This window comes from Crinia signifera, chromosome 19 (assembly GCF_055691185.1).
Source record: "Crinia signifera chromosome 19, ASM5569118v1, whole genome shotgun sequence".
Classification (NCBI taxonomy): Eukaryota; Metazoa; Chordata; class Amphibia; order Anura; family Myobatrachidae; genus Crinia; species Crinia signifera.
The window spans coordinates 133,206,172-133,233,863 of record NC_139226.1 but is presented as its reverse complement, the minus strand read 5'-3'; the positions used below and the strand labels follow the sequence as shown (position 1 = coordinate 133,233,863).

The following is a 27,692-nucleotide window of genomic DNA, read 5'->3' as shown; positions in this document are numbered from 1 at the left end:
TTCTGAAGGCTTCAAGCAGGTACAAAAAATTTGCCGACAGGAAACGCAGAGCTGTGCCAGCCCTCCGTCCAGGAGATCGTGTCTGGTTGTCAACCAAGAATCTTCGATTGAGAGTGCCATCGATGAAGTTCGCTCCCCGATATTGGTCCTTTCCCAGTTGAGCGAGTCGTCAATCCAGTAGCTTACAAGCTCAAGTTGCCGCCCTATTTGAAAGTGCCAGCTACATTCCACATTTCGCTGCTCAAGCCGCTGGTTCTGAATCGCTTTCATTCCAAGCTCCCCAAGGCTCCTAAGGTTTGCACCCAGCGTGGAACAGAATATGAGGTCAGTAAAATCTTGGACTCTCGCATCCGATATGGTCGTCTGCAATATCTGATCGATTGGAAGGGCTACGGCCCCGAAGAGCGATCATGGACCAATGCCATCGATGTCCATGCTCCCAGACTCATCCGGGCGTTCCTGTTGGTTCTGATCTCCCTGTCATACTTCCTCGGCCAATCCTGGCCACCCAGTGGGGATAAGTATGCTGGGAGCTCTCAGAACCAGTGCTAGTGCATCAGTTGTCTCCAGTGTATGGTCAGCTGTCCTTGTCTCCGTGCAAGTGTATTTCTCTGCTGGTGTTGTTTTCCATGCTGCAGTGTGTTCCAGGTTGTTCCATCTCCTGTGAAGTCCAGGTTATTCCACCGCCTGTGATCCTGCCTCTACAGCCCAGCGACCAAGCCTAGCTCCGGGACTCTGGTCCTTCCGATGCTCCAGCATCATCCACCATCGATGTTTCATCGCTAGTCCGATATTCCGGATCTCCTGCTTCCGTCCGTCATTCCGGACCCACAGTCCTCTCCCGTCCGTCATTCCGGACCCACAGTCTCCTTCCATATCCGATACCCGAATCCGATGTTCCCACATCATCATCGATAGTCCGGATCTCCAAGCCAAGCTTCCGTCCGTCATTCCGGACCCACAGTCTTCACATCCGATGTTCCACCATCGATATCACATCACATCTGTAAAGTATTGCAATCTGCATGAACTCTGTTATTTCTCCTGCATACTTTACTGTCTGTTTATATTACAACCATCTGCAAATAAACTCCGGTTGTATTTTACCTCTGACTGCTTATTGGCTCTGGGTGCACTGTCGCGCCCTCCATGCGCAAGGGTCCTCTCCAACCTCACCGGTCCAGGTCCCCACCAGAGGTCTCAGTCTCGTCGACTGAGCCCCCCTGGTGTGACACTGGGTAGGCACTGGAGCGATGTCTGGCCGATCTTTTTCTTAGCTACAGTGTGTGCAGTTTATTGCACGCTCCTAATTGCTAGCAACTGATGCTGGTTGTCCATGCTGCACATCAAAAAACAGCACTAGCAATTTTGCGCATGTCGTGCACTGTCTTTGGCGAACCAGCTGACCAACAATATGGCAAGATTGCAGTGTGTGTGTGTGTGTGTGTGTATGCACTTGCTTTTTCTGAGCTTGAGGTGAAACGTTACTAAATTGTAATATACAGTATTGCTGCGTGCTCCAGTCTGTACCCAGTCTGTAACATTGTTTAGGCAAAATGCTGTTTCAATAAAAAAAATGTATAGTCCCCAAACTGGATTTTTTTGGGATCCCATAATGCATTTGGTGTGCCGTTGTGGGGCCCATGCAATATATTCAGACTAGCTTAAATTGTCTTGGCAGAAATGTACTTTTGTGATTGGAAATCCCAATGGTGTCCGTTCCTGTTATTGAACCCTTTATGCTCTTCTCTGGTCAAGTATTCTCTCTCCCAACCGACCGACCCCCCCCCCCCATTATACTCAAGCCTCCTATTCCACACTTCTTTGCCACCCCATAACTTGCCTTGCCTCACCACCTATCCAGTATTCCCCAGCCTCCATGCCCTTATAACCTTCGAATGTCCTCTTCCCTCCCTTGAACACCAGGTTACTGTAATTGAACCCAACCATTACCTCTGCACCTCTCTCAAACCTAATATCTGTGTAACTTTGAAGTCTCCAACTGATACCACCTGCCCAGTGCTCCCTTTTCTTCTATGTACTTGCCAATCGTTGAGGAAATCATGCTCTTGTTGAATTAGTTTCATCCTTTAGCTTTGCTCTACTTGCTAAATAGTCCAGGTTCAAATCTGTTGATTGCCACCAGCATTTGCCCCTCACCCGGAGTCTATCTACAATAACTAGTGTCGCTGCTACGCTGTTTTAGCGGGGTGCTGCGCCCTGCCCGATTTTTAAAGGGCAAAATGCGCCATGCCCCTCTCGCAGCGCCACGCTAAAAAAGCCTTACAGGGAAGCCCAGCGTCGCCGCAGATGGCGATGCCCGGCGCTTCCCCGGCAGCACAGTGGCTTCGGAGGGGCCGGGCCCGCCCCCTTTGACGGCGCCGGCCCGGGCACGCCCATTTCATGACGGGGGTGGGCCGGGCATGCCCCTTTCATGACGGGGGTGGGCCGGGCACGCCCTCAGCTGTGCCGTCGGCGTGCCCGGTCCGCCCTGCCCGCTGTCACTCCTAGAGTGAACACTATATAACAATGTCTTCTTTTAGGCTTCGTTCCTCCCATCTGGACTACTAAGGGCTGTATAAATGCCCTCAGTAGTCCAGAGTACACAATTGATAGAAGTATTCTACTGGATGTGACAATGGTTTCATCAGTATTTAAACTGAAGTCACGGCCATTCTCCCAGCCAAGTACCCCTCGATCAGGCATGTCCAAACTATGGCCCTCCAGCTGTTGTGAATCTACGATTCCCATCATGCCTTGCCACAGTTTTGCTATTAGGAAATGCTAAAACTATGACAAGGTATGCTGGGATGTGTAGTCTCACAACAGCTGGAGGGCCACAGTTTGGACATGCCTGCCCTAGATGGTTAGAGGAAACAAAGGTACCTGAGGAAACTCGCATAAGTATGCAGAGAATACACAAATTCAACACCTTTTGGGCTTCTTCCAACCCCCACACCCTATGACAAGAACTGGCATAGCCCAAATGTGTGCAAGCACCGCTCTAAGGCCTCATGTGTGAAACTAGTTTGATAGGGCCTTTAATCTAATGTTTACACTTTGGACAGTTCCATAGTGGGAGATTTTGTTTTTGCAAGCAGTGTGGGTCCCATTCCTCAGGTAAACTGTTACTGTGTGTTTTATTATAAGGTGTCTTCTTTGCAGGGACCACCATTAGAACCTTCATTCTTGCCTTAGATTGGTGCTCCCTAGCACTGAGGTTATACCACTGTTTTTTTTTTTTATTATTATTTAATTTGGATAGTACTGTCAACATGGGTGTGCCAAAGAGTGGGTATGCACTTCATAAGATTTGTCGCTTGGAACAATGGGGCAGAAATATTAAGCCTGGTGTAGTGATAAAGTGGAAAGGGATAACACGCCACCCTTTAAACTCATTTTTTTTTTTTTTTTTTATTCATCTGGCTATTGGGATCTAGCAAAACTTGGGATAGATGGTAAATATTGGTGTATAGGTAGCACCCAAATGAGGGTGTTGGATTCTTTCTCTATGGAAATGTTGCCTGGTCTCTGCAGGTCTCCCTCAAAACCATGTCCATGACCTCCTGAAGATGGGGAAACCTTAGGAGGCGATTTAGGGCCTCCTAAATCATTATTTTACATTAGACTGATGCAAACTGAGAAATTAACTGGATGGAACAGTCCGTTGGCTCACTAGTCCCAGAGTATTGTGGTTTGGGGCGTATAAACGGGGTGTTTATACCATGGGATTGGGAAGTCAATTGGTTTTCTACAGTCATAAAAAGTTGTGTTTATACATCTATTATAGGACTTCTGGCCATGCTAGAACGGTTTGGTATGACCATTTAAAAAAAAAATATATATTTTTTTTTTATTTAAATTTTACATTAGAGCTAATATTTAGGTATTTGTATATATTATGTATTCTGATTGCAAGCATTCGTTTGCTGAGATCTTAATTGCATCCTGGCAGAATCAGTGTTCAGCTCCAGCCTCCGCAAGCCCATAGACGGGAGCAATGCATTCTAGACTCAATCCAGGGCATTGGTAGAAATTGGTAGAAGCAGGCCTGGCCCACACTTCCCACATTCCCGCTCACAGCCAGCACAATTCTTTCTGTGCCCCTTATATTGGGGTGGTCGTACTTTCCATCATCCATCACCACTCCTCCTGCTTACTTCTGCCCACAGGAGAAAAGCAGGCCGCTGACTAATGGGGGGGGGGGGGGGGGGTGTATTTTCTGTTGTGCTGTGGATATCTAACTTTCCTTGTATAGGTACACTCAAGCAGGGTTGGACACCCTTTTTGTATGTGATGCAGGCCATGTGAAGCGATTCGATTTGTAATTGTACAATCACCCTGATGGGTGCTTACAATGGTAAATGCACCCCCATTGTCAACACCACCCCCACTATCAACGCCAACCCGAAGCGTGGCGAGCGCAGCGATACGCGTCCTGTCGACCTTTTCATACCCCCACTATCCACGTCAGCGTGGAGTTGCTTTTAGATAGTGTGGCGAGCCACCGAGCCCGAAGCATGGCGAGCGCACGCGGAACATATGTAAAGTGATTTGCGGGGCTCGCCACGCTTCGGGCTCGGTGGCTCGCTACGCTCGCCACTCTATCTAAAATCAACTCCACGACGACGTGGATAGTGGGGGTATGAAAAGGTCGGAGGACGCGTACCGCCGCCCCTTGCGGGCTCGCCACGCTTCGGGTGGGGGTGGTGTTAACAATGGGGGTGCATTTAACATTGCGAATCGCATGCCACTTGCTGGCATGCAATGCTATGCGATATTTAATAGTACAATGCACCGTGATAATACACAAGTACCAAAAAATGTAATTCTGTTTGAATACTGTGAAACATTGCTAAAGTATGTATTACATTTTGATCAACCATATTTTTAATGCTTTCTAGTATTTAACAATCCAACGTTTATTAGGCTTTGATATGTTTTATTTGAAATCTTTCTATAAAATACATTTTAGACTAAACTAATTAAAACATGCAAAAGTTCCTTTCAGAGAATTAACTACTTTTTATTTTTATTTTTTTGTCTTGCAGTAAACGGTCCTTCAATGTCCGATCCTTTGGGACAGGAACACACGTCAAACTCCCCGGTCCTGCGCCAGACAGACCAAATGTTTACGATTTCAAAACTACATATGAACAGATGTACAATGATCTCCTTAAGAAAGACAAAGAACTGTATCCCCGGGAATGCATTTTATTTAAACCAAAAAGGTTTCAACTCTTAAAGGTGTAAATCATTGTTGCATCTGCAGCGCATCCATATGTGATAGTAGGAAGGTATATAACATTGGTATTGTGGCAGCAGAAGCCAATTACTATTCCTAATGCATGTGTGTATCTGATATTTAACAGTTGAACGAATGTTCCTTCATGTTCTAGTATTGAAGCAGGTTATTCTATAGCGATAAGTGTGACCAAAGAAATTGTGGACCTCTAGGCTTAAGGCCCCCATACACTGGGCCAATTTCGGACGATTCTGACTATTCAGGACGTTGAATCGGGTCAGTTTGATGTCCCCTCAGGTCCAATGCATGGTCCCATGCGCGTTGGGCCTCCTGGAGGTTTGACCTCAGACCTCTCTCCAGGCGGTGGGCATGGAGCAGGATTGCATGCGATCTATCGCAACACATTGTTATAGATCCCATGCGTGCTGGGCGGACCGCGTGGTATCAGCTCGCCGTACACTGCTGTGTGACATTGCAGCAGTGTGTGGCCACCTTTACTCCTTAGTATGAATAACTGATGAGTCAGATTAGAGTTTGCCAGCTTGTTGATTGTACATAAGGTCATCTGTGTTATGGCTTGCTGATGGGTAAGTATGGCTTTACAGTAAAACTTGTCCTTTTATATTACCAAGTGAAACATTCACTATACATTACAAACTTCTTGGTGCACAATGAAAGTGACTGGCTACTTAATTTCACATATGATCAAGCATATGTCCCACTAATGCCTACTTCTATGTAAGCAGCTTAGGTGGGTATTCAATCTGGGCCTTTTTCTCTATCCTCCATAAGGGATACCGGGGTCGTTTAATATTATGGGTATAGATGGGATCCAAAGAAGCCAGTGCACATAAAAATCCTCAACAGGGTGTGCTGGTTCTTCCCCCGCCCCCACAAACAGCCCAGTTTAGAAAAATGTGCCCTCGGGAGAGGTTGTGCACTCTGGAGCTCTATCGTTTTTTTCGTCTATTTTATTTTTACGTTTTTTTTTTTTAATTTGGACTTGCAGTCTAGACATACAGCATGCCTGAGATGCGGGACCTGGGGGGGGGGGGGGGGATCGGATACTCATTAGATGCTGCTCCGGTACCCGCTGACAGAACCCTGTTTCTGGCAGGGTTAGTGTACTGCTGGGCATAGTGCCAGTAGCATGCCGCACATGCCTAAATGTCTGAAGCTCTCCGGAATGGTGAGCTGATACCGGGAGCCCCGCTAGTGGGATCCCCCGGTTTTTGCATTGTGCGGCATTCGCATAGTTGGGCATACAGACACTCTTTGGGGGTATCCCATACCCAACTTGCGTACACTGGCAGGGCTAGGTGAACTGGGGCTTTTCACCCATCACTTCCCACTGTTTTACTGGAGTTGTCCGTATAATCTCAGTAGCTCCAGTGCCATTACAGGGGCCAGAGCTACCTCAGAGCGGGAACTGCAGCTCTCTGCACCATTTCCTAAGCAGAAGACAGCGTGTAGACTCCTCCAGGGCACTCCAGTTACAAGTGGATCATTGGTACAAGGGTGTTAGTTGGGGGAGAGTTGCTAAAAGGGCTTTTTGATATATATAAAAACCGAAAACTAGCCTCAGTAAACATACATACCTACTGGGTGTGCTGGCTCTTTCCCCTCTGGGTCTCCTACACGGTTTGGGCTGGGGAAGACTTGCTTTCTCCCCTCTGTGTCTATCTGTTGTGTGAATGTACATCTGTATTGTTTTCCTACATTATGGGGGAAGTTCTATGAAAAGCATGGTGTCCCAAATGTCACAGCAGATAGCTGCTAGCGGGCAGCAAACACCCCTCCTTACAAGTGTCTGTGGATAGATAATATGAGAATCAGATTCTCAGGCACGCCCTTCCACTGCTCCATGTAAACACGCTGGTGGTTGATTCTGACACTGGTGATGAGGAGGTTGATCCACCTATGGCTGAAGCTCCCACACAAGGCCTGGAACCCATTATTGTCACCATTAGAGATGTTTTACACCTCCCTGTTGAAGATACTGGGTCTCCGCAGTCCTTTTTCTTCACCCATAAGAAGTCTAGTGTCCCTTTCCCAGACTCCCAAGGATTTGGAGGATCTGTTCAGACAGGCCTGGGATTCTCCAGGTAAAAAAAAACCCCTTAAGCGCTTAGTCTCCACATTTCCTTTCGCCTTAGAGGCCAGGAAGATATGGGAACACCTGCCAGCAGTAGGCGCATCAGTATCTTGATGGTCTAAAAAGACAGTGCTACTTCAGCCTAACTCCATGCCCCCTTCCAAGGAAGGCTTGGATGTAGGAGCAAGATTGCAATTTTTCAGCCATATATGGGATCTTTCTTGCCAGGATACCTGGGTAAGAAAGGTAGTTTCCCAGGGCTACAAGCTGGAGTTCGACAAAGCTCCTTCCCACAGATTTTTCAAGTCTGGGCTGCCAGTCTCCGGAAGCTCGGGTTTCGTTGACCACTTTGGGCAAGCTGGTTCGCACTGAGGTGATTATCCCAGTCCCCGCATCTCAGAGGAGTCAGGGCTATTATTCAAACCTGTTTGTGGTCCCCAAACTGGACGTTGAGACCACCTTAAATCTGAAGTCACTGAATCCTTTCTTGAAGGTATCCAAAATTCCACATGCCTGAGGGGGGTGATTTCAGATCTACCTTCACATTCCAATCTGGCCACCTCATCAGTTATACCTCAAGTTTGCCCTCTTAAATGTCCAATTCCAGGCCCTACCATTCGGCCTGTCTACAGCTCCGAGCGTGTTTACGAACGTAATGGCAAAAATGATGATGCTGCTGTGGTTGCAGGGTGTAAATTTTATTCGTACCTGGATGATCTTCTGATAAATGCGAACTCCAGGGAACTCCTCTCGATGAGCATAGGTCGAATGATGCAACTGGTGGCTTACATCGTCCCACTTATTGTAAGAAGGGCAAAGCTTTGGAATCCAGGACTGGGTTTTTCTCACAACAGATGTAAGTCTGAGAGGTTGGGCTGCATTTACCCAAGGAAAAAGGTTTTAGGGCAAGTGGTCAAGTCTTTAGGCCCTTCTTCTGATAACATATGTCTCTAGTTTAAATATGTTTATTGCGCTAGGACCAGAGACCTTCAGGTGATGGCGGCAGATGCCCTGTCAATACCTGAGCCAGACCAGCTAGTATACTTGTTCCCTCCGCTCCCGTAGTCTCGGGTACTACGGAAGATTAGGTTGGAAAGAACACAAGCGATTCTCATAGCTCCAGATTGGCCGAGGAGAGCGTGGTATGCTGACTTTCTGGCCATGTCTGTAGACGAGCCTTGGCTACTGCTGCTGAGGGAGAAGGATACTCAAAAACAGGGTCCCTTTGTCTATCCAAACTTGTGTCTTCGTTTGTCCGCCTGGAGAAATGTAATTTTCCACTGCGATCCTTGCGAGGAAGCCGGTTACGTCAAAACACTACCATCTCAGAGAAACTGCTCTCCAAAGGTTTTTTTTGCCTAGGACCTTCATTCAGGCTCCATTTTAAGGTGCAAATTCGTCCTTATCTGTCTTCTTTCAGAAGAAATTTGCTTTGCTTGCAGAGGTTCAGACCTTTTGTACAAGGAGTCCTTCACATCCAACCTTCTTTTACACCTCCTACAGCTCCGTGGGATCTGGCGGTGGTTTTGAATTTTCTGCAGTCCTCATGGTTCCAGCCGTTGGTGTCGGTGGAGGAAAAGTTCCTTAATTGGAAGACTGTAATGCTTCTGGCTTTGCCCTCCACGAGGAGGGTGTCTGACTTGGGGGGCCTTGTCATTCAAGAGCCCTTATTTAGTCTTTTTATGAGGACAGGGCTGAGCTTAGGATTTGTCCACAGTCTCTGCCTAAAGTTGTCTCAGCCTTTCACCTGAACCAGCCAATTGTGCTTCCGGCGAGGTACAGTTCCTATGACTTCATGAAATCCTTAGATGTTGTGAGGGCCTTTCTCTTAGAAGACCTCACTATTCAGCAGGCTCATACATCGGCAGTTTTGCCAGTTCAACAGTCTGTTCATGCCCACTCTACTAGATATGTGGGTTCCTCCTGGGTGGTGGCCTGTGGAGTGTCAGCATTGCAGCTCTGCCGAGCTGCTATATGGTTTGGGAAGAACACATTTGTTCGATTCTGCAAGTTTGGTACGCTGGCCAAAGAGGATACCCAGTTTGGGCAGGTGGTGCTGCATACGTTTCACCACATTCTGGAAGATTTGGGACATCCCTATCGTATTACGTTACCCCATTTTCCTTTATGGCTGATCTGTAAATCCTTTTCTCTGAGTCCGTAAGGGATACTGGGCACCCACCTCTGTGGTTGCCGTTCTGCAGGTATCATTGTTGATTTACCTTGCTGTGCCAATTTGTGTAACCACCTTTTTGTTTTAGTTATGAATGTTGTGTTGACTGTTGTCACCACTTGTGTCTAAGTTCCTCCTCTCAAGTAGGTCTACATCCTTCGGGCACAGTTTTACCTATACTGGGCTGTGGGTGGGGGCATAGGGGGGAGGAGCCAGCACACCCGGTTGAAGATTTTTATGTGCACTGGCTCCGTATTAAGTGACCCCAGTATCCCTTATGGACTACGAGAAACGTATTTACCGTACATCGACAGCTGGAATTCAATGTTCCCAGTCTCAAAGTCGGAGGATTGTCAAACTGCCCGTGAAGTCGACAATCCGTAACTGCCTACAATGTTGTTGGTAACTGCAACATTGAATAGGCGAGGGGCACGATTTCCGCTGGCTGAAATAGCCTCCTGGATTGAATACCCCCCTTTAGTGTATAAATAACTTCAGGCATCTTAAGTCATATTTTCAGAATTAGATACTTGTCACAACAATTATCTTCAAATATTTAAGTTCATTGCAAGGATATAGCTTATAATGCCTTTGTCATTGTTGTTCACTAAATATTTATTATTTATAAATAGTGAAGGTTTAATGATGGAACACAGATTAAAATAAACATCTCTATACAGTTCGAGGTTTTTATTTCATTGGGATGCATCATTTGTAATACACAAATATGGGTGTTCTGCGTCCCGCCCCTCCCCATGCATTTGGTATGGATTGCCTATATGCAGTGTATAGTCACGGGTACACTTTGCTGACTACACTAGCAAATGAAGGAGCTATAGTTCCAGTGCTTCTCTAATCTAAATTATCTATGATCAGTGGTCTGAGTTCATATTCTGACATTCAAAGCCTGGTAACAAAAACTGAAAAAGTGGGATTTGGTATACACTGTGTGATTAATGGAAAATACAAAGAGTAATCTGTTCACCACTTACGTGAAGAATCCTTCCCATTGTTCTGGAACAAATGAGAGAACCGTGTGCTCATTTCACATTCATTTGTAGATTTCACCCTTTAAAGGTAGGTTATGTGCATTGGAAATTCATTTTTAGTCCTAATGTCTGTTTTCAGTGGTTCCAAAACTTTCTTGACCAGGGCGCCCTAGAATATCAGCATTTGTTCAAGGCACCCATAGTCAAAAAGTTTCTTATGGATAAAGAAAAAAAAAATACAGTAAACAGTGCTTAATTGTTACCCTCAGGTTCAGTTATGTGGTGGGGAACATAGCTGTTCTAATTGTCCACACATTTTATGATTGGCCGTCACCAGCATTGGATTTGCCTATCACTGAGCATAAATAATTTGTTTTGGTCATGGACCCCCCAACCCAAGGCACCCAGTTTGGCAGTCACTGGTCTATTTGTTTAAATTTACAAACTAGTCGACATTGATAAACTGGCAGGTTGTTAGACCTATAGGTAACCAAATGCCGAAAAGTGAAAGGCCAATTTTATTTTTATTTATTTTTTGCAATAGGGAAAGAAATACATAAAGCTAAAATAGTGAATGTAAAAGATGGGTAACTTCATCAGTGTTCAATATGTTTTTCTGTATAAGACTTGTGGCCTAGGGGTGCCATAGTTTGAAAAAGTTTGTCAACCTCTGTACTACAATGTTTCACTGGACATGGTCTACGTCCCCAGGTAGGCATTACCAAAATGAGGGATTTATGTAGTAGACGTCTTAAGAGTTCAAGATGATCGGTTAGGTCAATGCCGCTAAAGTTTAAAAAAAAAAACATTTTCAATTGTGGACAACACTGTGCACTAATAGTGTCAATTTATAATAAAGTAAATTTTTTTTATGAATTGACCATTAAATAAAGTACCGGTTTTATATCTTTTGATACTGAGCATATGTAACTCTATGGTAAAGATTTGCCAGTTTTCATAACTGCTCATCTCTATTTCAAGAAAACAAACCGCATCAGACTAAAAATGAATGGTTAATGTGCATAACCTCCAGTTTTAAAGGGTGGCTGCTCCCAAAAAAGGAATCTGTAATGGATGTCCACCTGTAACAATGTAAACTGTTCTTTCTGACACTTCCTGAATGCTGGAACGAAGGACCCTTCCCGCAAGATGCAAATTAATGCACCGCGACCATCAACTGGCAACACTTCAAAATTGTGATATTGGCCATGCCTGAGTTTTGCTAAACGCCTGGTGAGTTTGACACTTTAGTATCTTCCAAGTATCTCACTGTATACACTATATTCCACTTTTTTTTAATATATATTTTTGCGGCATCCTGTTCTAAATTTTTCTGAACTCTGCTGATAGTAGTGCTGGCACATCTTCACTTAGCAATTAAGTGAAACCTACATTAAGTTCCATATTTAACAGCGTAACACACCTAGTGTGGGCACATTTCCAGTATAGCAAGTCAATTTTTTTTTTTTTTTAGTATGCTGCCACAATTTTTAATTATACTAAAGGGGAACAGAGCATAGTGCAGGTACAGCGGTGGTCTAACAAGTAAAGTATGTAACTTTCGGAAACTAGCCCTCCATTGATGCCAAGAAAGGGGTCTGTTGAAACGATCCATAAGTAAAGAAGCTTGGAACAGGAATATGACTCTCCTAAACTGTTTTTTTTTTTTTTTTTTTATTATTGGCAAATAGACCGATTGGGTGGTTAAGAATATGCCGCTACCTTACTGATAGTACATTTGTAAAGTGCGGCTGTGGGCTGGGTACGGTATTCGTGACCATGTTGTTTAGCTATCATGCTACATAGTTATAAAATAATGGTTCACACCAGAAAGTTGCTGCCTCTGTGTGCATTTATATCTCTATCCACTGGGGTACACTGGATTTACACAAGGGCATAGATGGTGATATATGGCACTTCCCACTTAAATCCATAGATTATTTGAAATGAACCCATAACTACTACTATATTATAAGTGCCTATTGGAGCCAGTCTTTTACCTCCATTTTTATTTATCTGTATTTCCATCACTATTCCCTTTGGGCAGACTGCCTATAGTAGCAGCCTTCTACGGTAGATACTGTCTACTGTCCGATAGCGGCAATTCACAGCAACTGTGTCTACACCGCAGCAGCAGTTTGAAATCTGGAGGAGCTTGGCTTATCGTCTGCCAAGGTTTTTAGGCTGCCCTTGCTCAGTGTTTCCTGGGAATTCTTCCAGTAGAAGGAAAAAAAACAAACGCTCTCACTGGGTATTTCAGCCTATCTTTTAACCCAAAGGGGGAAGCCTTGGTCTAACCTCCCCCACTAAGTGCATATCCATACTTGAAATGCTTGGATTGGCAGCAGCAGTTATATGTAGGGAAGTCCTACATGCATCACAGAGCTCCCATTCAGAAACCGTATCTGGCTATAACACCTTCCTTTGGGAGGGAGTTCCACGCATTCACTGCCCCCACCGTAAAACAGCCCTTTCCTTATAAGTGCATGAAACCTCCCCTCTTCCAGTCTGAGCGGATGCCCTTGTGTCATGGTCTCTGACCTTAAGGTATAAGAGGGTGCTTGAGAGTTCCTTGTATTGGAACTTGATATATTTATTCATGTTAAGCATGTCCCCTCCTAAGCATCCTTCTTACTTTTTTTTTTCGGGAACATTCCTAGTTTGGCTAATCTGTCCTTGTAACACGTACTCCATTGTACTCTGAATTCTAGATGAGGCCTAACTAGTGCCTTTATAGAGTGGTATAATTGTCGTCCCTTGCTTCCATGCCCCCCTTATACAAGCTAGTATACTATTGGCCTTATTTACTGCACCCAAGTTTATTGGCCATCTGTATTCCTCCTTTTCCATAACCAGGTTACCTAACTACTCCATTTAGATTATACCTAGCACACTGGTTAGGTCTCCAAAGATGCATGACCAGCCACATGGAAACACATCTTCTGCCCACTCCTCAATCTGTCCAAGTCCCTCTGTTGCATGGATCCATCCTGGCCCGACCTAATCAACCTACACAATTTTGTATCATCCGCGAGATGGACACTGCTTAAGAAGTCCTTCCTCCATATCATTGATACATGCATTGAATAGTAGAGACCCTAGTACCGAACCCTGAGGTACACCACTTGGTACAGGTATCCAGTTTGAAAAAACACCATTTGTACCCACTCCGTCCTGTCTAGCAGCCAGTTTTTTACCCAGATACAAATTATTTTCCCTAGAATCTTTCAGAACTCGACTGCATCAGTATTCGGTCTCTGAAATAGAAGTTAATAACTACTAACGGTGTTCAGACATCCTTGTGTGTCATTTTCTGGACTCCTTTCGATCTACATTCACAAATATTCTTTCATGTGGATTATAAAGCATTTATCTCTCCCTTCATATCTGAGATGGGGCACCTATATTTATACTCCCCCTCATTTCACGGTGGCCATCGGACTCTTCATCGGCATACCCGGTCCCAAGGATGCCACAGAAGAGGAATCTGATGGTCGCCATGGATTTTGGGTGGACTGTTGGAGGACCGCCAGGGGACTAGGTGATTTTATGTTTAATAATAAAAATTATCCAGAATAATTGTTTTTCTCTTTCGTCCAGTCCGGTGACACCGCTCCGATGGGATGTAGGAGGGGTCCGCAGGAGCCAGGCACCTATGCTTCAAGTCTTTGGGAGCAGGCTCCTCCCTTCTGCATCCCACAATGCCTCAGTTAGTTTTAGGTGCCCACAGGAGTGGGTGCTGCACTGCAGCTGCGTTTTTTTTCTTTGGATTTTTTACTAGTGGAGATAGGTTTTTATTAACTAGTGCAGGCTTTTCCAGCGTGTAACTCCTTTCTGAAGTTAACACACGCTGAGAGCGCAGCAGAGGCTGACAGAAGTGCGTCCTGTCAGCTCTCTGTGTGCAGAGGGAAGAGCCTGCTCCCTCTGCACAGCGCTTACCTCTCAAAGAGGTTTCCTGGTCTCCGGGGGGTCCCAGCCAGCGCCTTGCGTAGAAGGAGATCTTGGGGACGGACTCCCCAGTGATGGCGCCCGCCATCTTGGATTGAGCTTGAAGACTGAAATTCCCTAGGGGAGTTGACGTCTTCTACAGGAGTGGTCCCATTGTAGGGGAGTTACTGGAGGTGAGGAGAGGGACTTGTGGGAGCGGCTGAAGGGGGAAAGGTGCCATAAAACGCTGAAGCAGAGACTTGGTCTCTTCCTGTCCTGTGGTGCCATTTCTCTCTATGCGGAGCTGAAACTGGGCTTATTTTGATAGAGGTCTCTCCTGGTAAGCGCTTCCCCTGCTGATCGCTGGCAACAGAGGAATCACAGATAAGTACACTGTTACATTACTCTGTGCTTTGCCTGGCATTTTGCATTGTGTTTTTAACATGATTGACGAGTGCACTTCTGTTGCTGGGGAGGAGGGAGCGAGGGACATGTTCTATTGCAAAAATATAATGCTATATTAACATGTGAACAAGGAGACCAGGGGGAATTGTGCCCTTCCTGTGCTGCTGTTCCCTGTGGGTCACAGACCCTGAGGTCTGAGGTAGCTGAACCTGCCTGGGCTGTTGCCTTAGGAAGGTCCATGAATGCCTTAACAGAGGCTTTGAACAGGCAAATGGATTCTTTGTTAGGGTCTCCTGGTCATGTCCATTCATCTCAGGCTTCTGGGGGGTCGGGTAAATGGGACCCCATTTTATTGCAGGATACTGCACAGGGTGTGCATAAGATGACATCCCTTATGGAGCAGTTTACCAAATCCTCTGAGGATATGGAAAATAGACATGCTTTCTTTACCCCTCCCTCTTTTGAATTTAGATTCTGATGATGGGGTGTGTGAGGAGGATTTGGGTTGGAACCAGAGCGAGGAAGCAGATACTTCAGTTTCTGGCATTGAGGATTTAATTTTGGCTTTTAAGCAGGCTTTAAATTTAACTGGCGAGGAAAAAACCCCTGTGTACTGTGTGTTTAAAAAGAGTCGGAAGGATCCTGTTTCATTTCCTTCAGATGAAGGGATGGTTTCTTTGTTAGGGGAAGCAGGAAAGTCCCCAGACAAAGGGTTGTTAATGACTAAAAAATATGCGAATATGTATCCCATGCCGTAGGATCATATTAAGATTTGGGAAAAGATCCCATTGGTTGATGCATCTGTGGCCAGATTGTCAAAGGCCACAGCCTTAATGGTGCAAGGTGGTGCGGCCTTTAAAGACCAAGTGGATAAAAAAAGTAGAAGGTTGCCGTAAAGCAATTTTTGAAGGCGTGGGTTTCACGCTGCGTCCCATTATTGCTTCGGCTTGGGTTGCAAAAACAGCAGTCCTTTGGAAACTCTGCCCTTCAAGGGGGAGTTACTCTTTGATTTGGAATTAGGACATTATAAAACCGGCTACAGGGGGAAAGAGCACTTTTCTCTCTACTACTCCTAAGCCTTCAGGTTCTAAATTTGGAGTGTTTTAAGCCGTCCTTTCGTCCCCCCTTCGATGTGGAGCGTCTCACCATGGACAGGCAGGGCGTGGAAGATTCCAGGCCAGTAAAGGAAGGACTCCCAAGGCAAAATTTGGAGTCTTTGCAAAGAAACATGCAGCAAAAGGTGAGGACAAGTCCTTTGCATGACGGGGCGGTGGCTCCCCAATCTGGGATCAGAGTTGAGTGTCGCCTCCTGCCGTTTCGGGACAGTTGGAAAGAATCCACTGGAGATACCTGGGTTTTTTCCATGGTCTCCGAAGGATACATGGTCCTCCCCCTCGCAGATTTCTCCCTACTCCCTTGCCGCGGACCACATCGCTGAGGTCCACGCTTCTGGGAGCAGCGTGGCACGTGGACACCTGTGAAGCCCGTGAGGGGACGCGTATACCTGTGAAGGTATCCGCGGGGCTCGCCACGCTTCGGGCTCGGTGGCTCGCTGAGCTTGCCACACTTTCTATTCTCAACTCCACGCCGACATGGATAGTGGGGGTATGAAAAGGTCGTAGGACGCGTACCGCCGCCGCTCACCACGCTTCGGGTTCGCGTTGATAGTGGGGTGGTACAGCCTCAAAAATGCCATTTGGGGGCCATTGAACATGTTTCATACTAATTCCAATGCATTTGGATGCTTTTCAGTGAAAAATCTTATGCAATGCGATTTTTTTTTTTTCCGCATACGATGGCCATCGTGGGAGCCGTGATAATCCACAAGTACCCAGAATTTTCCAATGAACATCCTGTCGTGTTGGTCGGGAAACGCAAAGACCATGAAACAGGAAAGATTGCTTCTATCTCAGGAGTCGACAGAATCAATGATCTGGTGGACAGTTGTGGAGATTTTACAGCTGGGATGATCCTGGGATTGGCTGGTCATCACGACCAATGCCAGTCTCAAGGGTTGGGGGGGGGTAGTTTTTCATCTACGGCTTCAGGGCCTATGGTCAAAGGAAGAATCAAGGCTTCCTATCAATATTCTGGAACTTCGAGCGGTCTGGAATGCGTTGCTGCAGGCGGAGGAATTCCTGAAAGCTTTTCCATTGCAGGTACAATCCGACCATGCCACGACAGTGGCCTACCTGAACCATCAGGGCGGTACACGCAGCATGATGGCAATGAAGGAAGTCTCCCAGATTTTCACTTGGGCAGAGAGCAACGTTCCTGTGTTGTCGGCTTTCCTCATTCCAGGGATCAGGAATGTGGAAGCGGACTTCCTCAGCAGGGAGACACTGCTGGAAGGGGAATGGTCGCTTCATCAGGAAGTGTTCCAGGAGATTGTGGACTCAGTCTGCTTTCTTTGAAAGTTCAAATATCTGCATTGTCGATTTTTCTTTCAAAAAAGGGTGGCTTTGTTACCAGAAGTTCAGACCTTCTTACAGGGTGTAACTAGACTTAAACCTCCTTACAGGCAGCCGGTGGCGCCTTGGGATTTGTCTTTTGGTTCTGTCAGTTTTGCAAACTCTCCCTTTGAACCTTTAAGATCAGCTGAACCTAAATATGTCTCTTGGAAGCTTACGTTTTTGTTGGCCAATGCTTCGGCTAGGCGTGTTTCAGAGTTGGGTGCCTTGTCCTGCAAGTCACCATTTTTTATTTTTCATGATGATAGGGCTGTGCTTAGAACAGTACCAAAATTCCTACCAAAGATAGTGTCTTCATTTCATTTAAACCAGGACATTGTTCTTCCGGTGTTTTCCCTGAAGGGGGGAAGTTTAAAGTTAAAAAAAATTGGATGTGGTTCGTGCCTTGTGAATTTAAATCAGATTTGCTTTTGTTTTTGTATGATGTGCATAAGATTGGGTGGCCTGCTTCTAAGCAGACCATTGCTCGTTGGTTGAGGTCAACCATTGCCTTTGCCTACTGTAAAGCAGGTAGGCCTGTTCCTTGAAGGATAAATGCACATACCACCAGGTCAGTTGCTTCCTCGTGGGCGGTTTGCCATAGGGCTACAGCGGAGCAGTTGTGTAGGGCTGCCACCTTGTCCTCTGTTCACACCTTTACAAAATTTTACAGGTTTCATGAGTTTGCGTCGGAGGATGCTTCTTTTGGGCGGGCAGTGATGAGAACTGTCAGTCTGAGCGTACCCTCCCAAAGGACCGGCTCGTGAACGTCCCATCATAGCGATGTCACCGGACTGGACGAAAGAGAAAAGGGGATTTTTGTAAGCACTTACCATTCGGACCCCCTTTCTCTGAGTCCAGTCCGGTGACAGATATCCCTCCCTTACGCTCAGTAAGTTATACCGTTCATGTGTTATGTTATGGTGCTTTATGTTTGCATATAAGATGTTCAGGCATTGTACTGAGTTTTGTATCCTAGTGTGCTCTTGAGTTGAAATGAGGCATTGTGGGATGCAGCAGAGAGGAGCCTGCTCCCACAGACTTGAAGCATAGGTGCCTGGCTCCTGCGGACCCCTTTTACATCCCATCGTAGCTGTGTCATCGCACCGGACTCAGAGAAAGGGGTTCGAACGGTAAGTTCTTACAAAATTCCCCTTTTCCAAAATGCTCATGGTCCCAAGCACTTTGGATAAGGGATACTCAACCTCTATTTATGCAAAATAAAATGTTCTCCTGCACTGGCGAGGGGTCTACAACTCCTGTGAGCTGAATTCAGCCTGCAGCAGTACCTGCAAGTCAACGTCTTATGGAAATGCCAAACACTAACAATGGCTATGTCAAAATTGTCACAGCAATTCGTGGCTTCTAGGCAGGTGCCACCAACCCGTCATGCTTTCTCAAGCAGTCCTGCGGCATCTTCTATTCCCGGTACCACAGGGACTTGGAATTTGTTTGAGCCACCTTGGGCTCAGAGGAAACAGAAGAAACCTGTTTTGGTACAGGTTTCTTCCTCTCTAGAAAGGGTATTGGGGGGGGGGGGGGGGATATAGTTCTGAGAGGAAGTACTGGAAGAGTCACATGTGGAACTCTTTAGCTCCATAGCACTACACTACACTGGTTGATTAAGGCTAGTTGTTAAACAGCTGAAGGTGTTTCTGTGAGACATGGACTCATGCTATCAAGACCCTTCTCTTTTATACAAGATGCCACCTAGAGACAGAACTAAGTTGGTTTCTCCAAAACACCCCCCCCCCCCTTTTTTTGGGTGGATACTTCAGTCTACAGGTTGCCCAAAGACTACTATCTTGGTCCCTGAATCTACTGATCTATGGACCGGTCTGACTGGGGCATACCTGCAGCTATATAGATGAACTCCAGTTTGCCGTCAGACCCATTTTGGTGTCCGCTTTGTTAAACAAAGCGGTTGGAGAATGGGCAGACCACTTGTCAAACTGCTTTTTGCTCATGTACTCCTTCCCCTGGTGGAACACATCCACATGAACATTTATTTGGGAGAGATGGTGTTAGCGCACACAGGTCCAGCATCTAAGATTTTCTCTTCAGAACTTGGCGATTGCCAGACATTTACTTTGAATGGACCATCAATCTGCCCTTTTATGGTTAGTGTATGTGTGGGGTAAGCTTCTAAAAATGAAGAGATGTTGCCCATAGCAACCAATCAGATTTCTATCATTTTTCTATTGTATCCTAGAAAATGATGCAGTATTATATCCGGGTGGCTTGACCGCTGCAGCCACCCGTCCCTCCTTCCATTGCCCGCCGACGCTTCCCTACTGAGGGGAGAAGACTGCGTTGCGCATCTCTCATTCCTCTCACTGTGTATCCCTGTGACTGGGCAGTTGGCCAATCAGGAGCCGGCCCGCAAGCTTTGATTGGCTGGCAGCCCAGTCACAGGGAAGTGAGGGAAAGGAGAGACTCTCGATCTGCTAAGCTCTCTTGCCCTCAGAAAGTAAGCGGAGGAGGAGACAGACAGACAACCAGCCAGCAGTGAGTTGTGTTGCTGCTGGGAAATTGGGAGCATACCTGTTCTGGCACTATTGGGGGCATATATGCGTGCCTTGTACTATTTGTTTGGCACGTGCCGCACACAGTACTGACAGTATTTCTTTAGAATGGCACCACAATCATGCGGGCATTGTATATCTGGCACTGCCGGGGGACATTGTGTTTATGGCATAATTGTGGGTATTGGGGGCATTGTGTAACTGGCACTGCTGGCATGAATATAAGGCACAGCGTATATTCATAGAGTCTGGGGGCATGGCAGCTCTTAGAGCGCTGGCCATGCCCCCATAGCGGGAAAAAATGGGGAATGTGGCCTCGCAAGAGTACCATGATAGTACGTCTATTTATTTATTAACCATTTCTTATATAGCGCAGCATATTCCGTTGTGCTTTACAAAAGGAGACTGTGATACAACAAACAGTCAAAAGGTAGGAGGGCCCTGCTCGCAAGCTTACAATCTCATGCCCCTTCTCCTCTGCCTCCAGTGTTGGGAGGTATGTATGTGGCATATTGGACATTGCAGTGTATGGCATAATGTGTCTGGGGCATTGCGGTATGTGGCATAATGTGTCTGGGGCATTGCGGCATAATGTTTAAAGGGCATTTTTCGATTTATTATCTCTTCAGGCGGTTTATTTTGTCTTGAGTAGCTCATGCCCCCCAAAAAAGTTGGAAACCACTGGGTGAAGGTATAGGGGTATGAAGTTTGGGTTAGGATGTGTGGGGGTTAGGTGTTAAGGTATTAGGTATAGGATATTATTATTGTTTAAGGTATTAGGGTTTGGTGTTATGGTAAGGGAAAGGTTTGGAATGATAGTTTGATTTAGGCTATTAGATTTAGGTGAGGGTTAGCATAGGGATGCTCTGTCTTGAATTTAGTGTATTTGTACCATTTGGAGTATGCGTCAAAGCTCCTAAATTCTATGGATTCGGACTTGGAAGCCAACTTTGCAAGCATTCTTTAGATGATCCAATGTTTCCTGGGGAGGTTCTTTTAGTCTGGAACTAGACCATATGATTGTTTTTAGCCATATAAGGAAAGCGTTCCTTCATACTGTTCCCAAAATATCTTATTTTGGTCCTTTGCTCCTTTTTGAGTCACCCCTAGGTCTTTGATTTCCTTCCTCTTGAGGATGAAGACATTCTTTTGATTCTTCAAAACAAAGGGTTGGACGTCCTGGCCCACTCATTGACACCTAGAATGCTGTTTTGTACCCTTCCTGGGGGAAAAAAAAATGTTCTTCCTTATTTCTTTACCACTGGTCTCCCTGCCTTTTCTTAAAAATGGATGGGCTTGTGAGAGGCAATCGTCAAACTCTCTCTTCCTTAGGAGTGGTGGTTCCAGTCTAGTCCAACGAAATTAAGAGCTCATGGTTATATTCTTTGTAGCTCTGAAACCAGACTGTTCTTTAAGTCACTGAATGCACATCTGCTGTTCTAATGCGAGTGTTTAGTAGTAGCATGCAGGCAGAGACTGTCACATCACAATCTTGGACATCATCAAGCGTTAATTTGGTTTGCAATAAAGGACAGCCACTTTAAGTCCAGTGCCCTTCCCTTGGTATTCCCCTCCACTCAATGGGTTTTTGTCAAAGTGAAGATGGCTGACTATAGATCGCTGAGGGTAACCATTGTCTCTGGTCTTGACTAGACTTTTAAATGCTCAGCCAGTTGTCTTTGAGCTATAATTCATCTGACACCTCACATTCCTATCACTTGCCTGGATTGTGAACTTCCGAAAAGTCTAATAGCCTACCATCCTGGAGAATGACTTACCCTGGGCATGCTACTCAACATGTCCTTACAGAAGGTAAGCCTTCCTTCCAGCCAAAATTCTGGCTATCCAGTCCATAGTCCATTACTGGTGAAGCTAATTGTTTCGTTATGTTCAATTTGTGGGCATTTCAGTTGGACCTGCTCTCTAACTGGAATGTCTCACACCTTTACTTGGCCCAGTTGATTGACCTATCGCAAGAGCTGGTTTACCTCTAACCCTCTCCATGTCTGCATACCCTTCATGGTATGAGTTTGGAGGCTGGTGTCCTTTGGTACCAGCATCTGGATAAGGTGCAGTAGTTCACCAAAATCCATTTTGGGAGTTTTTCATAGAAGTCTGTTACCAATAAATGTATTGGGACTCTGCAATCTTCAATGCATTGTTTGAAGCTTATCCACACTTAAGAGGTTGCCAAGGAAAAGCCCTGTTATAATCATAATATTGGTGTCATACATCAATTGTCAAGGGTTTGGTGGGCTCCCTTGACAATAGAGCCAGTTGTTGGTTTCTCCCTCACATTCGAACAAGTTTTTAGTTCTTGACAGTCTTTACCAGTTTATTATATTCAGACAGTTGCAGAGTTATTGCTGCTCCTTTTCTGGATAAGTTAAATTAATACTGATGCTATGGGGTTGCAGGGTGACGAGCTTACTTTTAACATTCTTTTTAGGTGCCAGCTCAAGCCCAAACCTACAATCCCCATGGAGCAGTGTCTCACAGCCTGCTTTGTTTAGGGTTTTTTTGCTTTGCAGAAAGTTGTTTCCAAATTTCTGCCCTTATTCAGATCTGATCGCAGGACAAATTTGTTCTCAAAATGGGCAAAACCATGTGCACTGCAAGTGGGGCAGATGTAACGTGTAACACCTGCAGTGCACATGGTTTTGCCCATTTTGAGAACAAATTTGTACTGCGATCAGATCTGAATAAGGGCCTTCACCTCAACTAGCCTACCTTGATTCCAGGTTTTAGCAATGATTTTGAAAAACTTTTCTTGGACATGGTTTTGGCACTACGTTTGTATGTTACCTCATACTGTAATTCGTTATGGAAGACAAATGATCTGTTTTTATTATATGAAGGCAGGATTTGCAGCCTTTTTTAAAAAAAAAATAAAGAAGATCTTGTTTGATCTGTTATGAGATGGGTTTACAGCTTTGTGCTGTCCAGAGTTTCGGTTGGTGCTTCTTAAGTTGCCAGGCATGGAGCTTTTGCTTAGCTGTATCTCGCTGCCTCCTGGTCTACACTGCACACTTCTGTAAAGCGCTGTGCTGAGCGATGTACTAAAGCACACATGTGATGCACCGACGATGTATGCCGAGAACTGGCAATCTGACTTCATTTTTAACTCCATGCAGTCAAAATCTGGTCAGGTGACATGCGGGACTGTGCATCATAATTGCAGTGGGGTGTACACACTGGACATGTGTGCTTTAATTTCTAAGCAATCTAGTCAGATTGCTTAAAGCCCCCATACACTAATCCAATCCTCCCAAGTCCCATGCGTGGTACAATGTGCATCAGATGGGAGGTTGGACCTGCAAGCAGTTCTGACCTCCGACATGGACACCCCTTCCGGTGGCGGCCAACAGGGTTGCATGCGATACGTCAAATAGTCTATTGGCAGCTTTAGAAATTAGATGGGATGAGCCAAGTTCAAATGATCTTTGTATTAACTTATAGTCTCCATACACTGCCATCTATACCCCAGTGTAACTCAGTACACCCTGGAATCGGCAGCATGGAATTTACTTGTACATCCAAAAATCCTGGATTTCCTATATTTAGAAATGGATTTATTTAAAGCAATTTTAATTCTTTTCTAGTGGTTATATTTCGCCTATTTACTCAGGGCTCAATAGATATAGTATGATGTCCCTGTCTGTGTGGCCAGGGCTGGAAGACTTTAAAACGGGTGGGGAACTTCCGGCCCGTGGACCATAAACAGCCCCTGTAGTCACGGTTAGTGGCCCCCTCTCCCACCCGGCGATCTACACGTAAGAGAGTCTCGCGTGAGGTGGTGACGCGGGCGGGAGCGCGACAGGCATCCAGCAGCAGCTAATCTGCGGCGTCCGGAGCATGGAACAGGGGAATCAAGGTACTGGCCCCCAGAAGGATTTCATGCGTTTAAAATGGTTCGGGTAACAAAAAAAGTTCCCCACCCCTGCCTTAAAATATGGCAGAGACTGGACAAAACTGTATCCTATTCTGCACATAAGCGTAACACAAACCTGCCTAGTATGGTATACTCTCCCTGTGGAATAATTAAATAGACACATTTAAAATCCAAATCCTTCTAAAATTAAAAAGTACAACTAATACAGTAATGAAATAGTTCATTCCAATATTGAGGCCCAACTAGGGATGGCCATCGATGATTCAAAATCACCGATGGGGAGAACCAGATGGTTTCCCTACATCAATGGCATAGTAGAAACAATGTTTATTTTTTTTAAAGGAGCCGGGACACTGAGCATAGCTCCGCCCCGAACACCCGGATGCCCCACCCCACATTTTGATTGGTCCTCCGGCCATTCAGTCAGTGGTGATGGATATCCATTGATAGCTAAAATCATTGATGGTTATCAATCACAGTTTCTGACTATCAATGACTAGGTGCAGAATCTCCATCAATGGCGACTGCACCGATGGCCATCCCTAGGCCCAACTAATATTTGCACTTGAAGGTCACAGTTGTTTGCTACAACTCTGTCTCTCTAACCTATCCATATAGATTATGGTTGTGTTAGAGATAGATCTTTAGTTCTATAGATCTCTCCTACATCACTGAGTTGCACTGTGCCTATGTTAGTGACAGCACAGTAACAGAGATCCCTCCCCAATCTTTAAGAGGTAGGGTGCAGTTTAAATGATGGGACATTTTGTAGAGCGTAAAGACCTACATTGTGTCTGTGTGCATTGATGGACACAATTGTGTCCAGCCAACAAGTGCACAATATATGCACAAGTCTTTAAAAATTCTAGTAGTGTCGAAACATATTGCACTGCCCCAACTGGCTACTTTTTTACGATAGAAAAAAGATCACGATAGTATATAAAAAGGAAACAAAAATTGTTAGGTCTTTTTAACACACATGCAAACCAAAAAATACATGGTGTCTAGATCTATGTACTCTCTTTTAGAATAAACTTGGTTATGTTGGGTACACATTCAGCAATCCCAGATTGTGGTCGGTGAATTGACCAATGTAAAGGTACATTGATCGATTTTATACAGTCACCATTATTGCGTTCAGCTGCATGTTTTGGGCCCCATGCTGTCCCATCTGCTGTGAAGCGCAGCAGATTGGCCAAGCCTGGTGGTGCGCAGTAGTGCACACACACTACCTGATGTGTGAGATGTCTGTCTGATCCACTGGATCGGAAGAAACCGCTCCAAGTGTGTACCCAGCTTTAGAACTTAGCCACCCCTCCCTTTCAGAAATGGTTAAGCTGAAAAGCTATGGCATTTAGAGTGTTCATGATTTAATAGGACATGCTTCAATAAAATCAGTAACGAAACGAAGGCCTTGGTTCAGTCTGCATGATACTGTATTCATCACACGACAAGACTTTGTTGCTTGAAGGAATGTTTCTGCAAGCTCTAATACATCAACTTAATGACAAGTGGCAGCAATTCTCCTATGTAAGTGCAGTTATTTATATAGCAAAGATTCACAGTAATGGCAAAGGTGAATATAGGATCTAGGCAGTTCTCTTCATTTACTGTGTGTCCTTAATCTGTGGAACATGCATGATCCCCTCATTTTCTGGGAAAAGCCTTGGACCTGTCACCAGACAACTACAATCTTCTCAAAAGTGCAGCACATAAGGCTGCTTAGTTGTGTAGATTTAAAGAACCTTTATACGGTCTCCGTTTAGTTTCTGCCCCCCCTCCCCATTAGTCCAGCATTCACATCCGTTCTGCTTTTAGCATCCTGAAAATTCTGAGCCCTACACTGCAGCACCCCTGATGCCAGTCTCATGAGATCCAGCCCTCCTATGTGTAGCCTGTGAGATTTCCGTAGCAGGTTGGGTATCCTGTTCACATGCATACCCATCCAGCTTCTGTAACAGTACATGTGGTACTTGTTTCCTAGCACGGCCACACCGATTTCCATCGGGGTGGTCGTGTCGGAAAAATCGCGTCCATCGCATGCGATTTGGTCGCATGCGATGCGACCGACCCGATTTTTTTTTTTTATTGAATCAAATGTGAGTAGGATCCCTGGGACCCGATTTTACATTGGATTCAATGTAAAATATTCCCTAGACCCCCAATTTTACAGCGTAAACCCCACCCCACGATTGACGTGAACCCGAAGCGTGGCGAGCGGCGGCGGTGCGCGTCCTCCGACCTTTTCATTCCCCTACTATCCACGTCGGCGTGGAGTTGAGAATATATAGTGTGGCGAGCGCAGCGAGGGGACGCGTATAACTTCACAGGTATACGCGTCCCCTCGCGAGGCTCGCTGCGCTCGCCAGGCTTCAGGGTCCACACTATATATTCTCAACTCCACGCCGATGTGGATAGTAGGGGAATGAAAAGGTCGGAGGACGCGCACCGCCACCCCTCGCGGGCTCGCTGCGCTCGCCACGCTTCGGGTTCACGTCAATTGTGGGGTGACGACGGGGCCATATATAATGTGAAATGGGTCATATTGGCCCATTTCACATTGTTTCCTATGTGAGATGGACTTAATCAAGTCCATCTCATCTTGTGCCATTATAATGGCACAAGACCGACGCGATGCTCCCGATTTCAATGTTAAAAAATATTTTACCATTTGAAGCCTATGGCAAAATCGGGGGCATCGCTTCGGGGCCAATGTTAATGGTCCTGACCACCGCGATGCCCGCGATTTTCCCTTTGACGGCAAAATGGACCTGATTTCAAAGGAAATCGGGTCCATCGCGGCCATCGTGTACCTTAACTTAAAGGTACACGATGGCCGCGATTGTGGCCGTGCTAGGAACCAAGTACCCTACATGCTTCAGCTGTACCCAGGGACATCGGTTGCAGCACTACTAGGTATGTAAAAGGGGGGGTAAGTATCATTTGCCTTTGTAATGGCTTTATATTAGACTTTTTCCTATTAAAGTAACTATGCTAAGTTAAAGTAACTTGCCTTACACTACAATAAGGGTTTTCTTAGAACTAGGGCTGTTCGAGAATTCTTATCTGTAGAATTTTTTTTCCAATCTACTGAACGCATTCTTACGAAGCCCTACTGCCTTGGAGATCTTCATCTACTTGCACTTTTTTTCATTTGCAACTACTAGGAGCACGAAAATTGATGCGGAGGTACTTTTTTTTTTTAAATACATCCCCACACACACACACACACACACACACACACACACACACACACACACACACACACCCTTGAATGCCCTATAAAAGAGGTAGCTGCATATACTACTGTATATGTACTGTAAATGAGCCATTATATTGGTGACACACACATGATCAGATAGTATTATTACAAGCTAATCCGGTTTGAGAACACCAAATTACGCAGATCCGGATTATTACAATAAGACCTATATAAAATGTAAGCTATGCACATGTAACTCCTGACCATACTTTGTATGCCCAGTAATGAAACTATGAATACAGATCGCATTCACCGATAGTGTTCTCCTTGGTACCGCACTCACGGTGGGGCAATGTGCACGCTTGTGTGGTTGGCCTTCTCCAGTAGTAGACTGCTGATCGAGAGGTCTCCACGTGGTGCAACAATGTGAACAAAGTCCAACAAACATGTTTCTTTGTGTTGACACTGTGGAGCTTTGTATATACTCTCCTCAACAAGATTTCTGGTCTCTGTATTTTCAAATTCCTATGGCCCCCAATGCTTGACAACCAATGGCAGAACATTATAAAATCACGTACCTTCTAAAATGTTCGGTCATACATGTTATGTCCACGTTCACAAACGTTCAGGATGATTTTTTCTGAAGGCTTTTTACGTTATTAGCATTTTGTTGTCTTCTTTGTAAAGTAACCCATTTTTTTCTATTTTCACACTTGAACACTGTTCTATACCTCATTTATCTTGCTTTATATACAGACTATTGCTTTCATGCTTTTTATTATAGCATTT

General features: G+C 45.4%; 1 protein-coding gene across 1 annotated transcript in view; it reads left to right on the top strand.

Annotated features, from left to right (window-relative positions):
• The window catches only part of SSU72 (SSU72 homolog, RNA polymerase II CTD phosphatase), an 82,884-nt gene that overhangs the window by 41,066 nt on the left and 14,126 nt on the right, over nucleotides 1-27,692 (top strand). Inside the window, exon 2 of the mRNA XM_083163394.1 lies at nucleotides 5,052-5,195. Coding sequence (XP_083019520.1) covers nucleotides 5,052-5,195 — 144 coding nt within the window. The remainder of the gene's footprint in view (nucleotides 1-5,051; nucleotides 5,196-27,692) is intronic.